This window comes from Trichoplusia ni, chromosome 1 (assembly GCF_003590095.1).
Source record: "Trichoplusia ni isolate ovarian cell line Hi5 chromosome 1, tn1, whole genome shotgun sequence".
Taxonomy (NCBI): Eukaryota; Metazoa; Arthropoda; class Insecta; order Lepidoptera; family Noctuidae; genus Trichoplusia; species Trichoplusia ni.
In genome coordinates this window covers 9,282,518-9,308,934 of record NC_039478.1, presented here as the reverse complement: position 1 = coordinate 9,308,934, position 26,417 = coordinate 9,282,518, and the positions used below count along the sequence as shown (strand labels likewise).

Genomic DNA, 26,417 nt, shown 5'->3' with positions numbered 1-26,417 from the left:
TCGCTGTGATTCTATCCGCCACACGTTACACGAAGTGGTCGGTGTCATGCATTATGCTAGTTGACTATACGCAGTCTATCCCATATTAGCTGCAACCCAAGCCCAACCTACAGCTTTATAATTTTCTTTTTAATAGAGAAACCAAATTATTATATTTATGAAACACAAGAAAAACAAAAATATATTTATAATTTATTTATTGACCAGTCTATGACATAAAAACTTAATTCCTATATTTTTCTAATAAAACTATAGATACAATATTTTAAAACAACCAGAACTCCTTTTTTTTAACTGGATTAATAGAATATGTAGAAAAAGCAGCAAAAGTTCATTGAGTGAAAGGAATTACAGTAACAAATGCAAATTATACGTATTTATCTAACATTAAAATACAACCAAAATTTTACTGACTATTTATTATTTTTAATCGTATACCTATCTACACTATTTTTTGCGCTCCCAAAGAGTTTTGTCTAGACATTTATCTAATGAATTTAATTTAATTTTATACAACAATATAAGTTACCAAAATAAATTTGGTAGTGGTAGTGAAGTCTTACATAAACATTGAAAAATTAAAAAATTGTTTACTTATTAAGAGTTGCTCACGATATTGACATTATTTTAATTTCTGGTTTAACTGGCTTAATTAAAGCCTTGATAAAATGGACGGCAAAGTTACACTAGCAAGGGCCGGTTATTAGGACAGTAATACTCTACGCCCATCCATGGTCTTACGAGTAAGTTGTTTGTGACCGTGTTAATTTGTCGTTGTCGGAGGTATAAAACGTTTGAGTCAAATTGAAAATCACTGGATGAAAAAGGTCGTAACACCTTTATTTATAAGTCAATACAAGTCGAGTGAGCGTGATGATAATTTAATTATCAAATAAACTCGAACAACGTTCTTTGTAGAACAAATGCAGAAAATTACAGGCGTGAAGGTGTACACGGAGCTATTGACACAGTAATTAAATTAAGCAGATGCCAATCCCTAAGGGATTAGTAATATTTTAGTCCTTTCTTTTAAGTCCCAAAGAGTTTTTTTAAAACAAATCTCTTGTGTAGGTAAACTATGATAGAATATGTGTTTGACAAAATACAACCACGATTTTAGCCTTTCTAAACTCGAATATATTCTTCTCCATACTCTACACATACAAGTTATACCAGTCTTAAATAAATTTAATCGAAATAGTTTTCTGACATGACTCTTCGTATCCAGGGAAGGTACTGCGCGGTGTCGGTGAATATGAGGTACTCGTTCAGGTTACACACGCTCTCCGAGTTGGTGGCGCGGAGTGACACGGACACTACTCCGCGAAGTCGCCATCTTCCTCCGTCGAGAAGGTACAGACCTCCGCCCGAGTCCCCTCGGCAAGGACCCGCGCCACTTCGATCACCTATGGAAAATGTATGTTATTAAAGATAAAAAATAATCAGGTGTAGATTCTTCAGACATTTTCGTTAGCATCATCATCATTTCAGATAAAGAAGTTTTGGTTGCGTACCACAATGATTAATAGATTTACAACATCTAAAAACCCACTTTTTTAAATTTCATTTAAATTATATCAAAATCGGTGCAGCCGTTTTTATAGTTGTAAATTGCATTGTCATCGGCCTGCTAGCTTATCGGGAAGTGCCTCAAAATGGAGTTGCAAAAATCCAACCGAAACGACAACAAACAAGAAAGTGAGTGTTTAAAAACGTGAAGAAATTTTGCTTAATGTAATAAGTAAACTTTTTAACCTATTGGAAGCTAAAGAATTATAACTGCTTTTTCCGTTTTTTCCGGTTTAATGTCTGGGGTTCACCAGTTCACTCATTAGGGAACCACAAATCATGTGTCTTGGTAACATGTATAATAAGTACAGATGTCATACCTGCGCATAGAGTGGTCTCTGAAGTCAGAAGATGGAAGTCAGGCTTGCTGGCTCTGCAGACATCAGTGCTGACCACGGGGAGGTGCACCATCTGAGGTTCGCCTTGTTTGGGCCCGCTCTGGTCACCCCAGCCTGCCACCTGGAGCGAAATCATGGATTTTATAAATGCTAATTAATTCCGTTGCGGTTTCCTATGCAGTTAATTGTTTTTCCTCTGGGAAAAACCGAACTTAAGTGCATCAGTGGTTTTCGATGGTTAAATTGTAGGTCCTGGCTTACAGGAGTTGCAATGACGGGCATATGTGGCGGGGTATGTCCCATAAAAAAATACGATTGGGTAAAGATGCATAGTGCGAAATTTTAAATCGGATTCGAATAGCCGAGTGTCTTAAGTCAGCACGTATTTCGATTTCGTCGTATTACAAACGTTTCGGTCATCCACAGATGCTTGTCCTGAATCTGGGTCTTTGTGCATGTGATTTGACTTTTTATATAACCCTCGCAATACAAAGATTATAATCCTTAAAGCCTTAATCGTTAAGTTGCAGGTGCAATTGTTCTTGAATCTAATTACTAAATGTTAGAGTATACTTTTGAATGAAAACAGATCTTACAACGCCTATAGCTCCTTTGATCAGATTCTGGTCGATGCTCCCGCTCCAGAGGCAGGCCGGTCGGATGTAGGTGTTGAACGTAACCCGCTTGTTGAATGTAAATATAACTATGTCATCTGGAAATAAGAAGTCAGTATGAAGAGTGTTTTGTGAACGGTAACCGAAAGTGGCAGTCGACCGTTTGGTGAAGATTTTGGTCAATTATTTTATTTAAGGTTGTAAATCGTTTGGGAGTTATAGAATAAAAGGGTTGATATCTCTATGCAAAAATATTCTGACAACCACCAATGTTAACCTTACCGCTGTTTTATTAATACAAGACATGTTGTTAGCACACGTAAACACGAGCTCAATAATCATCCAATGCCAATGATTAGTATTCTGTTCTGTGATATAGATATAGCCTTCTTTTTTCTAGGAGTGTTTGGATGTACATTCCCTAAACAAATCTGAGACACGTTTTCGGAGAATGCCAAGCTCATCTTTAAATTGTGTTTAGGCTAGTGTCTCCCTTTTTCATAAAGAAAAAATTGGTTAATTGGAGTGTTAAGTACTTACTTTCAAGAGTAGATGCGTTGTATGTCTCGTGTATGTCCGCGGCGATGAGGGTCCTGGTGACCGTGATGTCGTCGCCCCAGTCGTTCAGGTTGTGCACTCCGACCTTCACCACGAAGTCCTTGATAGGCACCTTCGTCTCCCGATTGTACACGCAATGGGCAGCTGGAAATTTTAATGAGTATGTGTATATGTTTGGTAGATCAAATGGATTCCTTGTCTTCTTATGTTACTGGTATTGTCATCCTCACAAGCTCACAAGCTTTTTCTAGTAGTACCAGTGTTTTTCAAAGGAGCGACTACCTACCTGTGACCCACAATGTAATCTGTGCCCTAACACAGAGTAACTCGCTAATGATATATTATGGTCAGCCAGCCACGAACCGATCCAAGTTTCCATAGATCAAAAGGCTAGTATTACTAGCAAACGAGAGAACCTCAACTCACCAGTAATGACATGCCTGTTGGAAACCAGAGTGCCTCCACAGGTAAAGCCTAGAGTTCCGCCATCAGACTTGTAGATGGCCACCAGCCACGGGAGGTCGCCTCTCGGGTAGCCCTTGCCGTGGAAGATGAGAGGAACCCTCTCGTTACCGCCTGCGATTGTCCCACATTCAGGTATCGACGACGTTTGTGAATCTGGCTTGCGGTTTACGGGACTGGAGAAAGATATAAATTTATAATACTAGGAATTTGACGTAAAAAATCCTAAGTTGTCCATCAGATGGATCTCCAAAAAGTTTGGGGTTAAAGGCAAAGTAAGGTGGTACATTACGTTGAAATTTCGTGAAAAATTACTTTGTAGTGCATGTTATACCGACTAGTGACGTTATGTGATTTATGTTCATTCATTTTTTATCGTCTATCTGACGGACTAATTCGATATTTATTCAAATAAGTTATTTTGGTAATTAAAGAATCAAATCTACTTTTGTGGGGAATTGTTTTTATCCAAACATAAAACTATTGCAAATCCAAATTTTCGCTTGGCTCCACTCATATCACTTATAATGCAGAACAAGCTCATACCCAATCAGCATAATTAAACCAACATCTTTAAACAATTACCTTTGTGTAACAGGTCTTGGAGCTTCCGTTTGTGGTTCAGGGTAGTAGAAGGTCTCCTGTTTTGGAGGAGGGGGTGGCCTTGTGACAGGGGCTTGGTACACTGGCCTCTTAGTAACGGGCTGGTATACCGGCTTGGCCGGCTTCTGAGGCCTGTACTGTGGTATTTCTTCCTGTAGAGGAGGACCCGGTTCATCCTGTTCGTATATCGGCCTGCTTGGCTGATACACTTGGGTTGGTTGCTGGTAGACAGGCTGTGTGTTGTTGACCACATAGTATGGTGAGTTACCTGGAAATCGTTGTTACTTTTTAGTTTAAACTGCTAGGTGTAGGTAAAGTAGAAAATAGTAGTCCAGGAGTGTTTTTCAAAATAATGTCAATAAGTGTTGCTTAGACTCCCTAAGTTTTTTGGGACATTTACATTATCTAAATCATTTAGATAATAAGTACCAATGTTCCCTCATAACGTTAATTGTACGCTCTGAAAATGCAGCTTTCTCCTTCGCAACATTACAGTTAATATTTTGATTTCATTAACACTGAGTGAAAGGAACTAAATGTAACCATTATCATGGTTGTGGAAGCGTGACAGAGCAATACACGACATACGGTCTCTCCCTTTTTAACGCCCGCAATAAGACTCTTATTGAGTACAACAGAACTTTTATTGACACGTGGTGGTAACAGAAATACTGCTTACCATTATTCCAACCTGGTTCAATATTGTTGAAGGTGAACACTTGAGCGTCGTCTCCGAACTGCGTGACTTCCACCGGGTCTGGTCTCCGCGGTGGCTGGTAGTTGTTGTAAACTGGTCCCCCCGGTCTCAGCGGTCCCCCGCCTTGTAGGAACGACGTGTGTTGTAGGCTTAATGTAGTGACGTAGGAATTTGGTCTGGGGATGTCTGAAAGAAGAAAGGTAGGGTAAAAATGGGGACAAGTGATTAAATTTCGAGATAACAATGCTTTCGTTTGAACAGGATAGCAGAAGAAAACAATGACTAATAAGAGACTACAGAATACAAGGTTTTTCATACTTCTCTAGGTTTTTCACACCTTTGATTTCAATTTGGACAGTTTAACTGCAGTTTTTTAAATGGAATTCAACACGAGGGTTAAAATTGTCTTATGATATCCTGGGTCTAAACAATCTAGTGTCTATTAAAATATCGGTGGAATTGCTATATATGAATTTCTTAGAGTCGTCGTGAGACCACACTAGGAAGTTTTACATTGATATTAATTTATTCCTAAGAGTCACTGTTTAAAATGTCCTCATTATAACAAAAAATTAAATTTTGAAATATAACAGTTATATCGTAATTAAAATGTGGGAAAACCCAGCGGTATGTGTGTCGATTACATTGAGATATGTTGAGGAAAAAAGTTAACGAAATTGTCACTTTATGTAACGGGTTGATCAAACGCAAAATATAGATAAGTTTTAGACATCCCTCCTTCCCTTACTCGCATGGGACAATCGTTTGTTTAATCCACGAATGCTTGTCCTGAATCTGGGTGTCTTTGTGCATGTGATTTGAATGTTTGTGAAATCCCCTACGACCAGTGCCGTATTATCCATAAGGCACTTTAGGCCAGTGCGCCCACTATAACCAGGGGCCCACCACCACAGTAGGCATCTAAAAAGCTCGATAAATTTTTCACTTGAACCAAGGGGCCCCTGAACCCCTAGATCCGGCCCTTAGTGGTAGTAGACTGCTCTACCGGAGATCGATTCCCATCCAGGACGAATGTTTGGGTTTTTTTAAGCGTTTCGATTATGTAATTTTGTATGTATTTAAAAATATGTAAGTATATTTATCAGATATCTGGTACTCATAATAAAGCTTTGCTTAGTTTGAGACTAGATGGCGTTGTGTGAAAGTTGTACAATATTATATTATTTTATTATAACCTACCTCCAGGCCCATAGCAGACAGTTTCACCGTTCACAGTCAACGCTGTGAGTTTCGGCAGCGGTCGTGTCACCGGGAAGTGAACTCGGTACCGCACGGGCAGCCCGTTGTTGTACATCTGCAGCAACGAGTTGCTGTTCTCTGCCTCCAAGCGGCCCACATAATTCTGGAATAGGAAAAATCGTAGGTAATTTTGTAGGTAAGTATGTAGATTTTTTTGTTTAGACCTCGAGGTAGTTTGAAGAAGGTTGTAAAGAAAGAACTATTTTAAAGTTAGTGTTTTACTTTTTTAAGCTAAGCTTCAAAAAAAAGTTTATTTTTTATTATTCTTTTCATTTAAATTGGATACCCACGCTACCGTGTATCTAGATGATACTGATGAGTGATCTGTTAAGTTACTTGAAGAACGTTGATGAGGTTTGAAAGCTTGCATTCTTTAATGGATTGCCATTTCAACTCATGATATTTTTCCGTATAGTTATTTTGAGTTATATAGTAGATATAATAATATTGAGTTAACCAAAACATAAGTTACGTAGGCAAGTCAATTACAGATTCACAAGGAACCAGTCCTTTTGATGAACGTAAGGCGGTACGTAGAATTTTTGTTTATTTATTATTCCGTTTTGACAAAAACTTGTAAGAATTTAGCAACAATAAGAGCCTTATGACGTGTTTAATTATGTTAATATAATCATTTACGTAGGCATATCGACATAAATCGTAAAAATTGAGTCATGCGTAAAGGAGGAATAGGTTTCTACTGAATTATGGTCATCATTGTTATAAACTCTTCTAATCTTAAAAGCCTTTATATTGCTTATTAAGAATCTTTCAAATAAATTCCTACGCTTCATCAATCTGAAGAAAACTCTCAGTCAATTGGGAAAATGGGCAACGTTAATAAGTAAAAATGTGTAAAAATAATCAGAAATCATCCTGAAATAATGTTTGTTGTCTTTCAGGATTACAGTAACCAGAAAATGGGATGGTTTTGCTATTTGTTTTCCTCTGGCCTCGATTACACTATTTTTAGGATTAAGAAAAAATGAAAACAGATTTATCATTACAATGGGGAAGACTGAGATAGTCTTCAGCCCAGCAGACAGATCCCAACACCAGCTACTCAAATAAACAAAATAATATCAAGCTATTTCACTGGATGAATCTGGCACGCCCCTCCCAACTTTCTATAACAACATAACATACGATGATACGAGATGTCAAGGGAAAAAATAATTAATAGATTTAAAAAAAAAAACACGTTTTTAAATGTCACTTCATCAAAATTTTATCAAAATCGATCCAGCATTTTTATAGTTGTACTTGTAAATTGCACTGTCATCGGGTTTGAAGCTACCCTAACAATTTAAGCCTAATTAATTAATTAATTAATTTAAGCTTATCGGGAGTGAGATTTCCTCGAGAACCGAGTGAGGAAAATCGAATGCAAGTATGTACAGTAGGTATTTATTTAATGATGTATTGACAAATTACGTGCCTTAAGTAAATATATTATAGAAATAATAGACACATGCACTTAGTCTTTAACACACAAATAGTGTTGTTGCACTTGTTAATGAACAAATTCTGTTTGTGTAGGTTATATAGCTATGCATATGTATAAGCACTTTAAGACGACTATAAAATACTTAAATATAAAATTTGCACCTGTTTGCGGTTTGGTTTATCAGGTGGTGAATTATTGGTTTACATAATTATATTGTAATGGGAGATCCCAAATGGTTAATAAAATAATAATAAATAATATACATTTGGCACCTAATGGCCTGTTTCTTTTTCATCAAAAATATTAAAATAATGGAGCTTCCTTTGACTGGTCTGTTGGTCTAGAGGTTAGTGACCCTGACTGCTATACCGGAGGTCGTGAGTTCGATTCCCACCCAAGACAAGAATTTTAGTGTGATGAACACGACGATTGAGATCCTATCTTTAATGATAGAACAAGCTGCACACAAACTTCATTGAAATCGGGAAAGTAGTTGTATTATATTATTTAGAAGATAATAAAATAACCATATCACACAGTTTCATTTCCATTTTTGTAAAGAAACATTCAGAATTAAGAAAACAAGTTCTCTTCAAAAAATACAATAACAAACTACATAGTTCAACCTGTTTGGGAACCACTTTTTATAGTCTGTGGTCATCTGTGAGGTGACATTTAAGACCTCATTGCTAGGACAAGTAGCCAGTTGACTACGCCCCTTCATTATCAAGATGGATACACAAACCCGCTATGCAGACCTGTACCACGAGATCTTAAAGGAAAACGGATGCCATTGAGAAAAGGGACGAAGCTCTACGCCTTGGAGTACGCCGTCTCGCTTCGACAGTTTCAAGTCTTGGCTTTAGAGCTTGTCGTAAGCGTTCAAACCTTTTTTCTTAACTAACGGACGTAGTAAATCAACTCTCTATTGCTATGTACAGAGTTTAATTGGTTTTTCGTATTTTGTTGTTTTATTTCAATCTTGATTTTGGTACGTTGAACTGTTTTTGAAAGATTGAACTTCGATAGTACGGATGTTTCTTTTCCTCTTTCCCGCAAATACCGCTGAACGGATTTAGAAGAAACTTGATAGATATACAGTTTTTAACTAGGATTAACACATTGGATGGTTTTAATCCCGATTGTGTATTCTCGTGAAATGTTTTTTGATTTGCAGCGTTCGCAGCCGCGTGCAAATGCTAGAGCTTAAAATAAATCCAAGAATCCAACTTAGGTGCCGCAAATCTCGTTTGTTATCATCTCTAAAATTGTATAAAACTAGACCACTACATTAAGTTGATAACACATAATAACGAATTAGCGAACCTATAAACATTCGACTTATGAAGCGGTGAGAGAATATTAATTCAAATTTGGTATTTAATTCCGGGTGTGCAGACGTCGCACCTGACAGTCTCGAGGACGGCCATCTTGGTTATATCTAAATTATTCTTTGTTTGTTGTTTTCTTTTTTATCATCAGCCAGTATGTTTGTTATCAATAATAATTACAGGATAGTTTGTGTAATATTTATGCAGTGAAAAGATTCATTCGTTAAATACTATCTGAACCGTGCCCAAGTAATTTGGCTTTATTAAACCCTTGCCTATGGAAAGCATATGATTTCCCCAATTCGTGCAATCCCAAAACGTGGCCTTCTGCTCGTTCTCAATTTTCTAGTTAACTTAATTACTTTATACGGAATATTCAAAATCGGTTCAGTAGTTCCTGAGATAACTCCCTACAACGTAAGAATATCACTTTACCAGTTTAAATATATATTTACGCATAGATTACACGTAGTACTAGTGTGATTCACAAAGAGTTGGACTCAATCCATTTCGCGTTGAAAGCAATCAGTTACATTCCTTCATAGGCCCTTCACTCTGCAATAAGACAGTTAAAAACAATGGGTATTGAAAGTAAAGGCAACTCATTATTTCAATTAAAACCACATTTTTACAATAACTTCACTAGCGATGCGAAATTCAATATAAACGAAACGAGCTTTGCGCGCGTGTAGTAATTGCCAGAGTCAAGACTTATCTTTACGCAGGGCTGGCATACATACTTTTTGGAGTTGTAACCTTTTTAAACGGCTTTTGTTTATCCTACCCAGCTTAAGTGCCGTTTGAGGATAAGCTTCATAAAGTTATCAATTTTAATTGATAAGTAGGGTAAGTTCCCAAATGTTAGTGCAAAGGAGTTGTATTATTGTTAATTTTCCCGAGATTTCATCACTTCAGAGAATGCTTTAATATTTCGTTTTGTAAAAGGAATTGTTTAAACTAATGAAGTTATAGAATCAGTCATTTTTGTTTTCGTTCTTTACGCAGGCGAAACCATCTATCGGGCAATCTTAAATAAATTGGAAACTTGAAAAGGTGAACAAACGGGACTTGTTTTAAAGGTTTTCGTTTTTTCGTGTCAAACATTTCACTGTTAATATTGTTCGAATCATAAATCTTCATGATGAATGGCCTTCGTAAAAGATGTCAGAAGTCATAACCAATGAACACATGATATACGTTGGTCCGAGGTTAGGAACCTAATTGTGAAGCTTAAAACTTCGGAATTCTTGAATTCTTGCTGGCCAAAAAGCATGTCTTAAAGTTCCTAATATAAAGTTTTGCTCCTCTATTCGCCCCCTATATATCTTTATCTATTGGTACCAGAAAGAGTTCTCTGTAATTAAGACCACTGTCGTCGTATAAGTATTATACTAAAAAATATTGATCCTTATACACTTATTAAATAAAGCTTGAGTAACGAAATAACAAATGCTTTACAAGATCTTACTAATTATGTCAATGTAATAAACTAGTAATTAATGGGACCCACCTGATATTCACAAAACAGGTCCATTTTATAACATTTAATTAACCACACGTGAGACGTAGTACTGGGACACCCACGTTTAGTATTTTGTGTTAAAAAAAATCTTGGTTGTCTCGGGAGGCGAACGAATAAAGGCTTAAGGCAATCTCGCCGTAGACAGTTACTTTTGGTTAATTTTTGCAATTCAACTTAATACAAATAAAACAATGAAAAAAAGACTAGGATAGGACTTGAATCCGGAACTCTAGGCTTTACGATAGACGCTAACCAAAAGTTTGAATTCGTTTATTGTATGTGATCGACGTCAGGAGATTCATTCAAATCCAAGAGATGGCGCAGACCACTACTGTCATTATTATTTAAACTACTGTTAACGAAACCTCCTTTTCAAAGTGAAACCTCCTTCAAGATCCTTAGTGAAACCTCTTTCGAACCTGGGATTTGACAAGCGGTCCGCTATAAAAGACGGAGCGCCCTTAGCAACGCTCTCTCTCCGTTGTCAGCTGGCTTCGCTGGAACATCTCCGTGACCAGCCATATTGTTATTTCGATAATTGCCATTCATATTCCTTTGCAGTAATTAAAGATTGATGTATTAACTTTAAGTTATCTTTGTAATGATTGTGTTAAATTGTTTGTGACGTAACCGTGCTTTCTTTTTAAAAACCTGTCCTCACTTCTGGTTTCTAAGACTACCGTATTATATTAAAGGATACATGACATACGTTGCATGCACCATATCTATAAAATTAAATAAAGGTCTTGCAAAGAACATTTATGAAGCACCAACTACCATATTGTAAAGTAAGGTTGTTTGTAGAAGCGAGACGCCGTTCTATGCTGTGTAATACTGTCTCTCTTCAACAACTGCAACAATACTATTTTAAGAGATGGTGATAGACAAGAAAAGTGTTTATGAAAAGAGAGGGAAGATATTGAGAGAAGAAGTATAAGGGAATGGAATGAAGCTTGCTCGAAGCTCGAAGGTTGGGCAGCCTTCTTATGTTTTGCGAGGGGTTTCAGTACTCACCTTCTGGGCCTCGGCCTCCGGGCCTCCTTTCTAAAAAGGAAATAGAAACTTGAGTTTTAAGTCCTAAGATATAATAGAATATAAGATAATATTTCTATTGTTTATTTAGATGGCAACAAAGTTCGGTTTTATGGCTTCTATGAGATAATGAGACACATAAATACATTGAATAATATAATATAAATAATATAATATATGTGTATAAATAATAAAAAAAAAATAAGTTTAAGATATCGCAAAAATATGGAAAATCTGATAATATACAAAGCAAGTAAAGATCATCTTTACTTCTGAGTCATATATTTTGTGTCCCTATTGTTTTTCAAAAGATTTTTTGTATGAATAAAATAACCTAGCGTTGGACTGCCGATTGGAAGGTTGTAGGTTTAAATCCTGGCGCACAATTGCATTAGAACTATCCCTTACACAATACGGTGAAGAAAAATACATTCAGAAAACCAGGACACCTGAATATTTCTTGCAAGGGACTCAGAGGCCCAGGGAGTTCAAAATTTCTGACATTTCGTACATGACGCATAACAAAAATCAACTTTTATCATAATATCATCGTTCTTTTGTCATTACTGAGCATGCATATCAAGGCTATTTTTGCGAAAGTTGGCAAAGACAGCCCTACATTACATTTACAGCCTTAGGAGCAAGTAAGTGAAGAACCTATACAAATAATACATAGGTTGGTACCATCACATACATTATACATCTTGACAGATCTTAACGGTGAGAGAAACCGGTTTTTGAGCAGCTGTTTAATAGGACAGGTGAGAAGAAATTGAGGAAAACTGTGTTTTTAATACCAATTAGATACAAATCTATCTGAAAAGTATTTATTAGTAGGTACTTAGATTTTTTGTTAATGTAAACTATGGGTACGTATTTAGAGTGTCAAATATTTTGAAAGACTCATCTCATAACCCTTTTTCATCAATAAATATAATTCAGTCACTTCCTGTCAGTTTACATAGGTTTACGTATAGATTTGCACAAGTCGCAGATTCGATCCCCGCTTAGGATCACGAAGGTTTGTCCTAGTCTGTCTTTTTGCGTGTAACTTGAATGTTTGCAAAAAAGAAGGAATTCAATTCACAGGCGTACAAATCCTTAGCGCAGGAATCTTTTGTTTTTTAAGAAGAAAAAAGAGAAAAAGAACAAATAAAATGAGAATATCTTCCTTTTTGAAATCGTTTAACAATAGGCGTCAGGGACCCAAGACGTATTAATTCGCAAATATCCTTATCACAACCACTTACAAACAGCTTAGTACCTCAAAAAAACAATAACCGTAAGGATCTCGTGTCATATCATCAAAAGTTAAAAAACTACAAATCAAAACGTGTTTCCTCAACCAGTCTGGTAATTGTAACAACACTATTTAAATATGTTGTGCTCGTAAATCTTATTTTTTATTAAAATACTTCAGAAGCGACCTTTTGTCGCCTCCGGTAATGTAGTTCTAGAATCATTCGTATTTGTGTCACCTTAGAAACTTCTATTAGGGGGAATAATACCAGGCTATAAATTTCCTATTGCTGGGCACTATAACAGGAATATAGTTTTTTTTGTCGCCTTTTTAACATCATCTTCATCTTAGACGTTTCCCAACTATTGGGTATCGTGTAGCCTAGGTAACTGGGTTGAGGAGGTCAGATACGCAGTCGCTCCTCCTACTTAGCTAAATCCGGTTAGACTGGAAGCCGACCCCAACAAAGTTGGGAAAAGGGCCAGGCCGATGATGAATATACTAAAATGTTCTCAAAATCATCATCAATCGCAATCATAATCTTACGTATAAGGAACAAATAAAGGCTACTAAAGAATCATTATTCACAATAATCTGAGTGTCAGGAATCCGTTACTTCAACATGTCATGAGGATGATGGGAAAAACCATTAAAGACCGCGCCAAATTCGGTAAAGCATCGAAGGAACAAACAAAGTTTTCGAACATGCAGTGTTTAAGAAACTAATACAACGTAATAAACCTTAGAATAATCTCGCAAAAAAAAAATCTTTGACCCCCATCCTGGCCAAGCAGGGCCTTGTCTTATTTCAGGCCGCTTTTGTATTTTCGTAATAAAAAAAAAGAACGCTTAAAATTGGAGCTGTCAAATAAGTCAAATTTAAAAAATTCCCGCGCGCAAATTAGCCAACCTGCAGAAATTAAGAAATTAAAAAAGTTCATGTTTGAATTTTGACGTTTATATGTCGAATAATTACTGTTTTGTTGCCGTCCTTTTCTTATACAAAATTTAGTTAAAAGAGAGCACACTTTGTTTTTAATTAAGTTTAAGTACAAGGGAATTAACAGTAATTTAAGGTACTGGTTATGTTATTAAATGTAATAAAAGTGTTTGGTTCTGATTCTTCGCGCATCATAAAACGTATAAAAGTATTGATTTGAGTCCTTTTTCCCGTTCAAAGTATCACTGACACATATTTCAATATTATTTTATTACCTCCCAAGTCCAACGGTAATTCACGAACATTTGGCCGCAGTTAGCATCACCGCGATCATTAAAAGAAATGAACCGTTCTCACAGACATTCTGCCTTTAAAAAATAGTAAAAAATTTACTGTGCTATTTTTAAACGACATTCGGTGACGGGAATTTTGCGAGTTTGACGTTCAGATGTTTTTACAACACTTAAGTAATGAATTCTAGAAGAATATTTCATTTAAAAACTACTGATGAGTTCTTAATATTAACACTATATATAATAAAATTATTCAGAAAGGCTTCAAGCGAGATAATCAACTTTATAGCAGGTTTGTTTACACTGCATGAATGGCCGACAACAGTTATGCGTCAATCTTCATTTGTCACCTTTTATTACCTCCTTCTGAGAATGCGAATAAAGAACGAATTTCGATTATTTTTAATGAAACAAATGGTCATACGTGTGGATAATTGTTTCGAAAGTTCCTCTAAGTTATGAGAAATGCTGCCAGCCTTTTGGGCACACTCCCAGCCAGCAGCGATGCCGATGAACTTTTTGATGCATTTATTTAATTATTGTTTAAGTTATGAAATAATTTTTGAGTTAGATATGGAGATTGAGATAGTCAGGAATCGACCTTACTTATACCTTTAAATTGTATTTATTATTTTCGTATTAAAGAAAAATATAATTGTCATTTCTTGTGTCCCTTTGTATTTCCCAGGACAAAAAAATCATTCTGTTTTCCAAAGGCTAAAAAGGGAGATTTTTGTGTGTGATTAGAGTCTTGCTGTAGTAGCCCAGTCATTTTCATTATTTAAACTAGAAAAATCTGCAAAAAAAATCCTTGGGAGGTGATTTTTTTGTATACGGCTTTAAAATGAAGATGGGTAAAATCGACATTGATACAGTCCCGGCTAAATACATCCACATACATGTCGGTACTCATCCATTTGACTGTTTGACAGCACGGCAGCCGAGTGGGTGAGGTAACCACGCCAAAGCCATTGCGCTCGACGTGACGCGTGTCATGTCAACACGCGTCACGTCACGCACATTGTCCTTCGCAGGGATCGCCCCGTGTGACGAATGATACGAGATTGCTTTTCCTGAGTCTGGGTGTATTTGTGCATGTGAATTGAATGTTTGTGAGACCTGTTGAATGTTTGTGTGAAAAAATATTTTTTGGACGAAATTTTTTGTTTTTATAATTTGGCATTAAAAATATGTACATAGGTACAACTAGAAATAATTTATTAGGCAAAACAACGTTTGCTGGGTCAGCTAGTAGATATATATAACACAAGGTGTGGTTTTTTTTTTCAAAATATAGTACATTACATACTTAGTCCTTATACAGTATTTTACACATTGTTATAGGTAATATGCACATACTTCAATACCTAAGTTAATACACAAATATGAACGGTTACTCATTGTTTACACTTTATATTTGCATTGCATTGCAGGGATCTTGGAATTCTTAGCACTGACCTTTTTATTACTTATGTTCGACGTATCTGTTAATATAACTCAGAGTTTGTAGCAAAAAGTATCAATAAGTTTTCTGTCTATTAAGCTTGAACGGCTTACCAAAGTTTTTTTCGATATTTCCCCTAGGTAGGCAGCGATTCTTGACTTGCTTTTGGTACAACCAGAATACGATTTTTGGAAAAGTGTAATTATTGATCTGATCGCTCTCAAGAAATATACTAATGACCTGACATATAATAATGATCTTTATCTATCGTTCTGTAGGTCTTATTTCATTTAAACCCTACCAACAGTTATTCTCTTTAGCATCAATTGAAACCTCTTCATACGTATTTATTTCAATATCATTACTGTACAAAGAAAACGGCCACTTTAACCGAACAAGGAAAATATCTCAAAGAATACTTAAATCAAATGTTCCGTTTTTGTACAAAGCAATACATGTTTTACTCACATTTTTTAGGTATCAATTAATTATAAAAAGACAGGCACAGACAGATTTTTAAAAAATATTCTAATATTCTGTAAGTGACAATTCTATATGTTTAGGAAGTGACAATTTGGTATCTACATGTTGTACCAATTTTGATGTCAATCGTGTACACTTCACCAACGAATTGGTTTTGTACGGAATCGCAGATTTTTTTTTAGAAAAATGGATACTTGATGTATCTTTCCTTTAATTCTCTTAATGAAAGTAGTTTTTAATTATTTAAAAAATACTTACGCGTCTAATATTTTACTTTTACAAACCGTTGACTCTGTAATTATCCCCTTTATCAATCTGTACCTATCAGTTTTTTTTTTCAGATTCTGTCAGATGCTTTGTAAGAAAACCATAAGCTTTTTAATAGGAAGTTTATTTTCAGCACTTTTAAGACGAAACTTTTAGTAAGTATTTTTATAAGCTAGTTTATTTTCGTAAATTCCTTTACACGACAAAACTGACTAATATTATAAATTCCCAATGGTGTTCTTTAGGTATTAATATGAGCAATAATTTTATGGTTATAACATCACCGTTCTGCCAAACTTGACACAATACCTACGATTTCGACACATATGCTTGACCTCTCCACAAAAGGGGCTGACCGCAAATTTACATACAGATAAGGCACATCTGCTAAAATAATGAGTTTGATTCGGAAAATCCTAATTTTGCTCACCTAGAGGCTTGCAGGTGGTGTCATGAGATAGTCATTTCGTTGGGGTTTTTAAATGGGACATTAAATTAATAAGGGCAACGACCTGGTTATTTTTATTAATTTAATGTATAGATCTTTTAGTCGTATATTTCGTATATTATTATGAACAATAAAAATCACAAAATAAAATTGCTGTATTTACAGAGGAACGGGAGCTAGTGTTAAGACTAAACAAAATTCATAGAAGTGGCTACACGCGTAAATTTCATTCAGGATTGAGAAAGTTCGATAGGCAGTCGCTCCTCTTAAGCCTTAGTATCAGCCGCATCTGGCTAGGCTGGAATGTGACTCCCGTGGCTATGGCTCAGGCAGGTGAAGGAGCCCGGGGTGTTTTTAGTCGATGGGAGTCCGACATTCTCTGTGGGTTGAGTTCATTAGCGTTTCACCCCAAGGACCCCAACATATTTGAGAAAAGGCTACTGTGATATAACCCCATTTGTGGACAGTACGGTTCAGACTATATTTCATAGACAGATGAAACGAACTCCAGTGAACGATGAACTCGTTTCATGCTCCAAAATAGTACAATTTTGACAAATTGGTTAAGACTTATTGCCTACCAAAGGATATTAATTATCAGACCTTGTGTAAGTGAAAATTCAATGTAACTTTCTCTTCCCAGACTTTACGAATGGCAATTCTTGTCCGGTCCTTAATGAAAGTTATTTAAAACGTGAGAAGTTAAAATATAAGCAATATTTCTTCGGAAACCCTTACGATGTTCGTTAATATTATGTTAACATGATACACTTAATTTAATTCGTGTTTTATAACTCAAAAGTAGTAGCGGCGTAATAAATATGTAAATTGTTGAATTAGTGATATTGATGATAAAGTTCTTAAATCATTTTTTTTACAATTAACATAATTTATTGACCAATAAAATTATAAGACCTGAACTGTTCTGCCCTAAACCAAGAAAATATTTCCAGGTATTTCCAAACAGGTGTTCTTCCTCCATAAAAATTGTACAAATAGGGGATAATTAAATATCCATGTTAAGCAACACAATCTCGAAAACTGGAGATGGCAGTTCTGCAATAATGACGTATTAGATATCTTTTTTTCTTTATGTTATTTTATACTAAGGGCATGTTGGAAAGAGGCAACCTTCTTATTTTCTGGATGTCGCAGAGATTGTAATTATTGTTCATTAACAAGAATTTCTTTTGGTCGTTTTAAGTTTGCTGTAAATATCAGGGCATATCTGTAAGACTTTATTAAAATGAATAAAAGTAAAACGTGTGAGGAGTTTCATACATTATTATAGAAAAAGATAGAGAAAATAACACCATGAATATGTTGAAATCAACCTGTCTCTACATTTCGGTAATCAATTTCTATACGCTTTCTAAAAAGGCTGCAGCTAGCACAAGCTTTCATAAGATCATAACTATCAGCCATTTGAAGGCAACTCCAGAAGATTTAGAGTTTAATTATAGTATCGCAGGGGGTTTCACTAACCCTCAAGTCACATGCACAACGCCAACCAGACTCAGGGCAGTAAACATGGGCCACACAAATGCTTGTCCTAGGCAAATATTATAGGCATAGAGTCGCCAACCCAATTATGTAAGCGTCTCGCCAACTATTGAAATGAAAACTGTAGCGGCAGTTGAAGCGAGATCTACAGTTGTACACGTACGTTTTGTAGAGCACCGTCTCTCTTCCCCACCAGTCTAACTTTAGGAGTCGATTAGCTTAGTGGACATGAGAAACAATAAGTAGAGCTCTAAAACTTAGATAAAGAGTCTGACATTTCTCTAGACTCGTTTTGAGTTGCTCCCGCGTTATATTTAATGCCTTCTGCGACCTACCAAAGTCAACGAACGATTTTGAATTACTAATATGCAACATCATATTGTTTTCGAAGCGTTGGTTGGTACATTTTGTCATTTTTTTATGTTTTATGATAAAATAGGCTTAAGTATTTCTAGAACGACTTCTGACCCAGAAACGAAATGACGTAGCTGTAGACACTATTATTTTTCGTAGATCCAAAATAAGTGCTACGAACTCTACGTGATTACATAATAGATATCTATTTAGCTATTAATAATACTTTTATATATTCTGTTTTAAACCTAGAACATTCTGAAGTCGACCACACAGCTCTTTTGTTTTTTTTTTGTTTCTATATTTAAACATGTTTATTTATTTTAGATCCTATTCAACTGACATTTTAGTGTTTTATTAATCATTTTAGAATTCTCGTATTGGATATTTTTAGGCAAGGTCTTAATTGAATTAAATAAATAATTTTGGTGTGGTAGGTGGCAGCTAATCGTATATTACGGTTACAAGTGACATTCAAAGAAATATCTTCTTTATTATATAATAATAACCTTCTGAATTGATAAGGAAAATTAATTAGATAAGTTAATTCAATATTATAAAGCGAGTAACTTACTCGCTATGTTTCTACACAATACAGAAGCTTATTATAACCATGCAGTAATTCAATGTAAAAGGTAGATTTTACTTAATTTAAATATTATCTTCGAGTGCGTTGATACTTTGTGTGGATAAAAAAAAACAAATACGTTGGTATATTCATATACGTGTGCCTTGTACGTCATCAAAAACTTACGACGAAACAAAATTTCGATTGACGTCATTATTTGGTACTTCCATGTGATGCAAAGCCGTGATGTCATGAGCCCAGTTCTTAAGCTAGTGGATATCGAATGTTGTGAGACTTTTAAAAATAAAAAAGAACGGTCGTAAAAAAGGGACATTTCTCTTGGCCAAATTTAAAAGCAAAGGAACGTAAAATTATTAGTCAAAAAACTGTTTGACGTCCTACACCATAAATTGGAAATTAAGATCCTATTATTACGGCAATAAAAAAGATTTTAAAAATTAAAATTTAAGTTCGGACGCCATATTGGTTTGCTTAAGAATGTTGTCATCAATTAAAACTTGTTTTGCCAGTTACTAAGTGAGATTTTTTATAAAGCAAAAATTGAAACAAAATATGTTCAGCTGATTAATAAAAATTTGAACATTTTGAACAAACAAAAGTGGGAGGTTACATAAAGAATGCTGATTTGATTTTAAAAATTAAATGCGTACCTCATACTATTTTGTACAAAAAGAAGTCTCTTCTTCTTTTGACGAACCTTGTTTTTGTAACTCCGTCCAATAAAGGCCGATAATTTTGAAATAGAACTATTTTCCAATCCGTATACAATGTAGCTACATTCATATAATAAGTAATTTGCAGGTACCTAACTAAGAAATCATTACCAGACTAGCCTTTTCATAAAATTCTTTCGTCGTGTCATCTTCCCAAGAACTCGTTTGACTTAGATGGTCACCCATCCACGGCCCGACCGTGTCAAGCATACCTGTGATCGTTCATGTGCTTAGCCACAAGCTCCTCATACATTTTTTCTTAATTACCTACTACGAAATCCTATTCTTAAAATGTTGATACGAGAAGGCAGTAGGTGGTTTTATACCGTCACTTCAATCACCAAACTTAAACTTAACTATCTAGACTAACTACTTAAATATTCAGAAATACCTACGTTTTTAATTACTTACAAAATTCCACTTGACAGCGAATATTATTCTCCCACTTTCTAACGGGTAAAACCATATTTTGACAAATTTTGCCCCGATAATTCTTTTGATTGATTTTTAATAATTTACACTATCGCTATGCAAATATTGCATCCTATTGTATGAATATTACTTTGAAAAATGAAAATTTTGAGATGAGTAGAGAGTGGAGACGAGAGACGTGAGACTTACCTTATCACAACTGTAAACATAAGTCTTTAAGATTTCGTTGCCCAATAAACACAGCCTTGCTAAATTATTTGATTACTTCAGCTGTGTTACTCAGACTTTTCTCAAACTAGCCTTAGTTAATTATCTTATTAGATTCCTTCAACATGTTTCAGTATAATTTAAATAGATTTAAATCTAAACCCGGATCTCTAATTACTGTAACCTTTAAGTAAATCTAGAGCACGTACGTGCTACATAACACGACAAAAAGATACGATATTATCCGTCAAACATCATCTCAACACATTAATAGAAACTACCATAACTGATACACAATTGCATTTCCGATCATCTACCTGTTGCTTTAACATTTTTTGCTGGCAACAACTAGTTAACAAAATAGTACGATTTAAGCTAGCGAGAATGGCAACCCTTTTCCGCCCGCCATATTACTTTCCATTCAAGGTCGAAAGAAGAATTACAATGAGTATCGACATTCTTCTGCGGTACTCTCCTGTTGACCATTTAAACGAGCACAGCAAATATCTGTTCGCTTTGATAAACCTGAGCTCCTTGCTATTATATAACAGTAAGTATAATGAACTTAATAACATTTAATTTGCATTAATTACAATATTTTGACATTTACTTAACATATTTTCGATAAAACGTGTTTCTGTTTCCATTTTTTTTTAATTCTGTGTGGCACGTCATTATAAAATTTGTTCTTTGCTGGCATGCTATTCTCTCAACTTTAAAAATATTAAGAATAATATAAAATTTCGAATGTAAAAATTCAGTTACATAATGCTATGGCCCAAAAACTGTTTGATGCTTAACGTTGACTGAATAGCATTAAAGGACCGCTAAGACGATCAACTTGAAACCGTTTTACTCAAACAGGTTGTTTTGTCTCTGGCTCTAAACACAAAATTATTTGAATGAACAGAAAATCGTATGAGCTCCGCTGAAGTGATTCAAACCAAAATGTTTTATGCAAGATCAAAAACAGCACGTTTCTGGTGGGTTTGATCGTCTCTGAGGTCCTTTAGTGTATGATTGTAAAAACTATTGATCTACTACTGTACGAGTATTTGCTTGCAGTCTCACCGGATTCAGCTGAATACCGTGCTATGCATGAAATGACTGCCAATCTGATCTTCACAACATATTTTACTGGGTAACGCTGTGCATCTCTCTCTCTCTGTCTTTCTCCCTCTGCTTGTCAAAATATGACTGCCGAAGATTTTACGTATGACAGGCATTACAAACAGGCGATTACCCGCGGCGAGTGCGTCTTTACTTTTTCATTGGCTAACTTAGCCACAAAACGCGCAGAGAGAATAGTATTCAATGAACTTTATAAATTGCACCTTTCACGAACCTTACGTTAGCAGCTTGCTAAGAGCTTGCTAAGATGTTAAATTCACCCAGTCGTATTTTTTTAATCAAAATAAGTTTTATAACCCTTCTAGAACAGTAGACTAATATTTCCTATTCTCAATCAAAAATATTTGATATCCATATGCTACTAACACACGCAACTATACAAGGTGTAAGTGTGAGTAGCACACGTATAAACGAGGGGGGGATTCTTTTTGTAATGAGAACATAACCAAATAAATGCTACATGATGGCAGGTCTAGCTATATAGTTTAAGTGGCTTTTCGCCGGGGGGGTAAAATCTAGCATAGACACAAAGAAAAGGGCGGCTTTAAAAAGAAACTATAATAATAGCAGCTTTCGAAAGCCCCTCTATGAAGCAAAGGTGTTTCAGGACTGAGAAAGACTGAACATTGTCAAAAAAATCGGATAAATATAAAAACTTATTTCCCGTCAGTTTATTTAATAGGAGGGGGTAGAGGCTTGAGTCAATAACTCCCCATCCCACTTCATCATTGATTCTGCACTACGTGGAATATTGTTATATTTATATTTATCAAATGTACGTTGCTGTTGGTAAAGTGCATTCAGTTGTGATTTATTGGCAGGTAGTGACCATCTGCAAACAAAAATATTGACATTTTGAAATCACATTTTAAATGACAATATATTTTTCGTGTTTGGCCTCCGACGTGTGGTATAATGAACGCACATGTATTTAATACTCTTCTAAGTCTTATAGTATACCACGAACTCGTAAGTAGGTAATTCTAATTAATAATAGTATAAATCTGACGGCTCATTAAACACAGTGGGGTAACCCGAAAAAAAAAACATTTAAATTTACCAAAAACCACAAGTTTAGAGCTATGTTTTTAAACGAATGGTGAACATTTGCGGTTTGGTTTAGGTAAATAGTAGATGCTTTTTTATTTATGTAACAGTATGTTTAATTGGGTTGAACTTTACATAAATAAAAAGATTTTCGACCAGTTTTTTAATCTTCTTAGCTTCTACTTTTGAATTCAAAACTGCAGAAACTTGTTACGATAGGTGCTAGTGTTTACAGAATGTAAAATGGAAATTGAATAAAAGGCACCCTGATAAGAAGGCTTCATAGCTTAGACAAATATAACACCTAAGTTTCTAAAACAGGAAAACATAGAAAAAGCACTGTCTCAAAATTAAAAATCACTTCGTACTTACATTATAAAGTTGAGCTGCAACAGTAAAATTAATTCTTAGCACTAAAGATGGCACCGGCACACTACCTCTTAAAATAATCCTCCCGTATATTTGACTACCATCACTTTCAAAATCAAAAAAATTCGGACAGGGAGAATTCGAGTACTGACTTTCCACTATATCTAAACTTAGAACTAAAGCACAAAACCACACAATCTTCATATCCATGTTTTGAAGTTCCGAATTAAAATTCGCATTTTGCGTACAAAAATGCTATGCGGAGCGACGTGTTCTCATGCCTCCGTTTGGCGAAGGACTGAGGCGTTTATTTAGATGGATGGGCAACAAACATTCGCAGTCCTTGTGGTCCGTCGACTTATGAACTTGTTTATTGTGGACAGTAACTGTAGTACAAAGGTATCGAAGAACTGGAACTTACGGGCGCATATCCAGTGACATTAGAAGAATGTCCGGGAATTGCTTGGGGAAAAAACAAGAGCTAAACTACAAAAAAAGAACTAACTAAAATTCAATGAACAGGGATAGGGAAGCTGAAATAAAAAAGGCAAAGGGCTCTGGTATTAGTGTTAAAAAGTGAGACATACAGCTAAATTACTCAAGAAGTAATCCAATTTGCTTATTTTCCTCAAACTTCAATTTCTTTAGTAGTGTCAAGACTAGCAAGCTTGATCGAAGACAAGCCGTAGGAGAATATATTTCAAAAAGATATTGAAAGCCTGCTCATGACCGCTACCTTTGAGAACCTGAGTATTATAACATGTTGAGATCGGTCCCAGCTGCGAATTTATCACCATTATATAAGAATACAAGTTTTATTTCGCAATCAAGTACATTGTCGAATTTAATCAGCAACAATTATTCACGTAATATTAAAAACCCGAAATGAATAAAGATGCGTCTAGTTAAATCGTTTTTAACTGAAGGTCAATGTGGATTTAGTCATTCGACACATCTGTGATTGACTCAATACTGATTGTGTCTAGTTCTAAGAAAAATACAAGATTAAAAAATTGTATGCATACGATACTAGAATTTTAAGAAGTTAGGTATTTTGATTACCCTGTAGTAGGTAAGTTTGGTATTCAGTGCCAGTGTGCCAGTGCCAAACGATGGACGTAACGTACCTTAAAAACAACGAAATTCTTATGCATAATGATTATAATTTGTTTACACATTAAAAATTCAATAAAGATGCTAGTTACGGCTCTACCCAATTACATATTCAAAATATTTAGGCTTGAAAAAACACAAAATACCTCTTTTTTATCATATCATATTAAAATCATTAATATGTTTTTAATGTATATCTTACATTAAAAACATTCTCTACCGTCATAAGATGAATATGGATTACTGTGCCTCGGTTTTAAAAAATAATACTGTCATTAAAACGTCAATAAAATTTCGCGGGAATATCAAGTTTATTGAACAAATTTTGTCTTGCTTACGTCGTTTTGCTTTTCCGGCGTATTATTTTACATTTTAATAGGAAAATGGTTTGTAGTTCCAAACACGTTTTGGAAATACCTGTTTGAGGCGCCAAGCGGTCACAGTGTGGCATGGCGTCCGCTTGTATCAGCCACGTGATGGGTGATTTTTGATTATATTGTTAGTTTGGGGGCTCTTAGAGACGATATACACTTAACTATATAACATACAGAACTGATCTTTGCAGTTACCATGATTACTTGATTTGATAACATTAGCAGGCTAGAATTTAAAAATAAATCTAAAACCACAGCAAAGTAGTTGTACAGACTTCAATTTTGATTCGAATATTGGAGGTCAAACAATGACAAATAACGATACTGAGTAGAAGAAAAAATATTATTTCCTTATTATCATTAATCTTTCTGACTTGCGATGTCGCGCCAAAGTGTGTGTCGGCCATAACACGTTTTATAATGAGCTACGGGGATTTACCGGCCTCGAGAAACTAACGAAACGGATAAGCTTTCGCCATGATCTACATTAAATGCCTACGTGAAAACCCATAAGAAATTACTATTTTACCTAAATGGAAATTTAGTATATTTTAACATTAATTGTTTTATAAATCGCAAAAAATAAAGAACTTTAGGAAACGCTTACAGGTAATGTGCGCCTCCGCAGTTTGCCGACCTTTTTTCGGACGACCGCAATTGCATGTGAGCCAGCACTAGCGCAACTTAACTGTTGAGTTTGTCATCGAGGTCGGAAAATATTTTCTGAATTCCTCACTATACTCTGCGTTTAAAAGAAAACCCATTCAAAGTTGCATCCAAATTTTTGTTAGTACTCTGTGTAAGCAGTTACAGCTATATTTGAAAATCGTCATACTGGCAGGCCTCTAAGAAGTGTAAGCAAGAAGGTTGTGAGGAAAGCCACCCGAAAAAAGGACAAGTTCATGTCAGATTTCGAACTTGTTCATGACTTAAGCACGACATGAATTTGATTACATGTTCACTTTCATCTGCGCGTCAGGTCTTAGGAATAGAAATGATCTTGACAAATCTGACAGTGTGACGTCACAAATAAATTTGGGTTGTAGGCAGGTCCACCGTGCCCTCAATGGTGGATCCGCGCCTGCATGCTGGCATTTCATTGTCACTAGTGGTAGGTAGCCAAATGACTCTCATTTAGAAATATCACAATACAGCAAAATGTCGGATGCATCTGTCAGACTTGCAGCTGAGTAGTTACGTACCTACGGAAATTTTAAACATCTGATAAATCATGATTCCCAACAAAAAGTGAAAAAGCTCCAAATTATCACTAAATGGTTAAACCAAAGATGTCACCCCTAAAACCCAATGAGAGTTTCTGCTAAAATGGATGCCCTTTATCATAAATCACTTTGAACCCCTTGCGATAAAGTAAATTGCAAAATTCCCTGATGCAGGAACCTTTGTAACCTTTTATAGGGAAACAAAAATATGGTAACGGCAGTCAAAAATAATATGTGGGTAGGTACAACCTAGATCTCTGCGTTGAATCCCTATCCAAGCTATAGGAAGACGTACATAAAAAGCTATAGAAAGTTAATTACCGCATATAATCTGGTTTATCAGGAGGAAATTAAATTATTATTAAATTATTTATTTATGTAACCGTCACTATTTAACACATTCGAATTGCTGTGTGGGTCGAATCTTATCAATTGGTAGGCACACATTTATCTATCACCCAAGCGTATTGTTTCTCTTTAGCGCATTTGTACAGAACTTTAATTTTGCCTGAAATCGGAGTTTCAAATAGATTAGTCCAGGAGATACGCTCATATCATCTATTAACTTACGACCGCACCTTCATGACCGCACTCATCAAATAATCGGGTAATTCAAATTATGAGGGGTGTATGGGTTCGATAGGTACTCACCAAAAAAAACTAGGCATAAATAAAATATAACGTGACTGACGTAATGATTTTTATTCATCATCATCATCTCAGCCTATAGCTGTCCTCTGCTGGACATAGGCCTCTCCATACGTTCTTCAGAGCGACCGGTTCATTGCCACCTGCATCCAACGAGACCCAGGGG

The 26,417-nt window shown here is 35.4% G+C and overlaps 1 protein-coding gene across 2 annotated transcripts; it reads right to left on the bottom strand.

The window, feature by feature from the left end:
* Positions 1-1,023: 1,023 nt before the first annotated feature.
* Positions 1,024-23,325, bottom strand: LOC113493652 (serine protease gd-like). Of its 2 annotated transcripts, XM_026871639.1 has the most exons (10): positions 22,897-23,325; positions 11,416-11,445; positions 6,042-6,204; positions 4,824-5,027; positions 4,127-4,412; positions 3,506-3,717; positions 3,062-3,223; positions 2,504-2,619; positions 1,890-2,028; positions 1,024-1,406 (listed from the first exon to the last, which is right to left on the bottom strand). In XM_026871639.1, exons 1-10 carry the CDS (start codon positions 23,101-23,103, stop codon positions 1,189-1,191), a joined length of 1,737 nt encoding a protein of 578 aa, XP_026727440.1. In that variant the 5' UTR covers positions 23,104-23,325; the 3' UTR covers positions 1,024-1,188. The 2 variants fall into 2 exon arrangements, with proteins under 2 accessions (XP_026727440.1, XP_026727442.1); XM_026871641.1 differs by lacking the exon at positions 11,416-11,445 and having other exon boundaries at positions 22,897-23,324.
* Between the last annotated feature and the right edge of the window lie 3,092 nt (positions 23,326-26,417).

Excerpts from the sequence above, each read along its gene's own strand:
- LOC113493652 (XM_026871639.1), bottom strand. The coding sequence starts at position 23,103 with ATGGATATGAAGATTGTGTGGTTTTGTGCTTTAGTTCTAAGTTTAGAT. Across the intron at positions 6,205-11,415 it reads CGGAGGCCGAGGCCCAGAAG|AATTATGTGGGCCGCTTGGA; the intron begins GTGAGTACTGAA and ends TTCCTATTCCAG. Across the intron at positions 3,718-4,126 it reads CCAAGACCTGTTACACAAAG|TCCCGTAAACCGCAAGCCAG; the intron begins GTAATTGTTTAA and ends ATCTTTCTCCAG.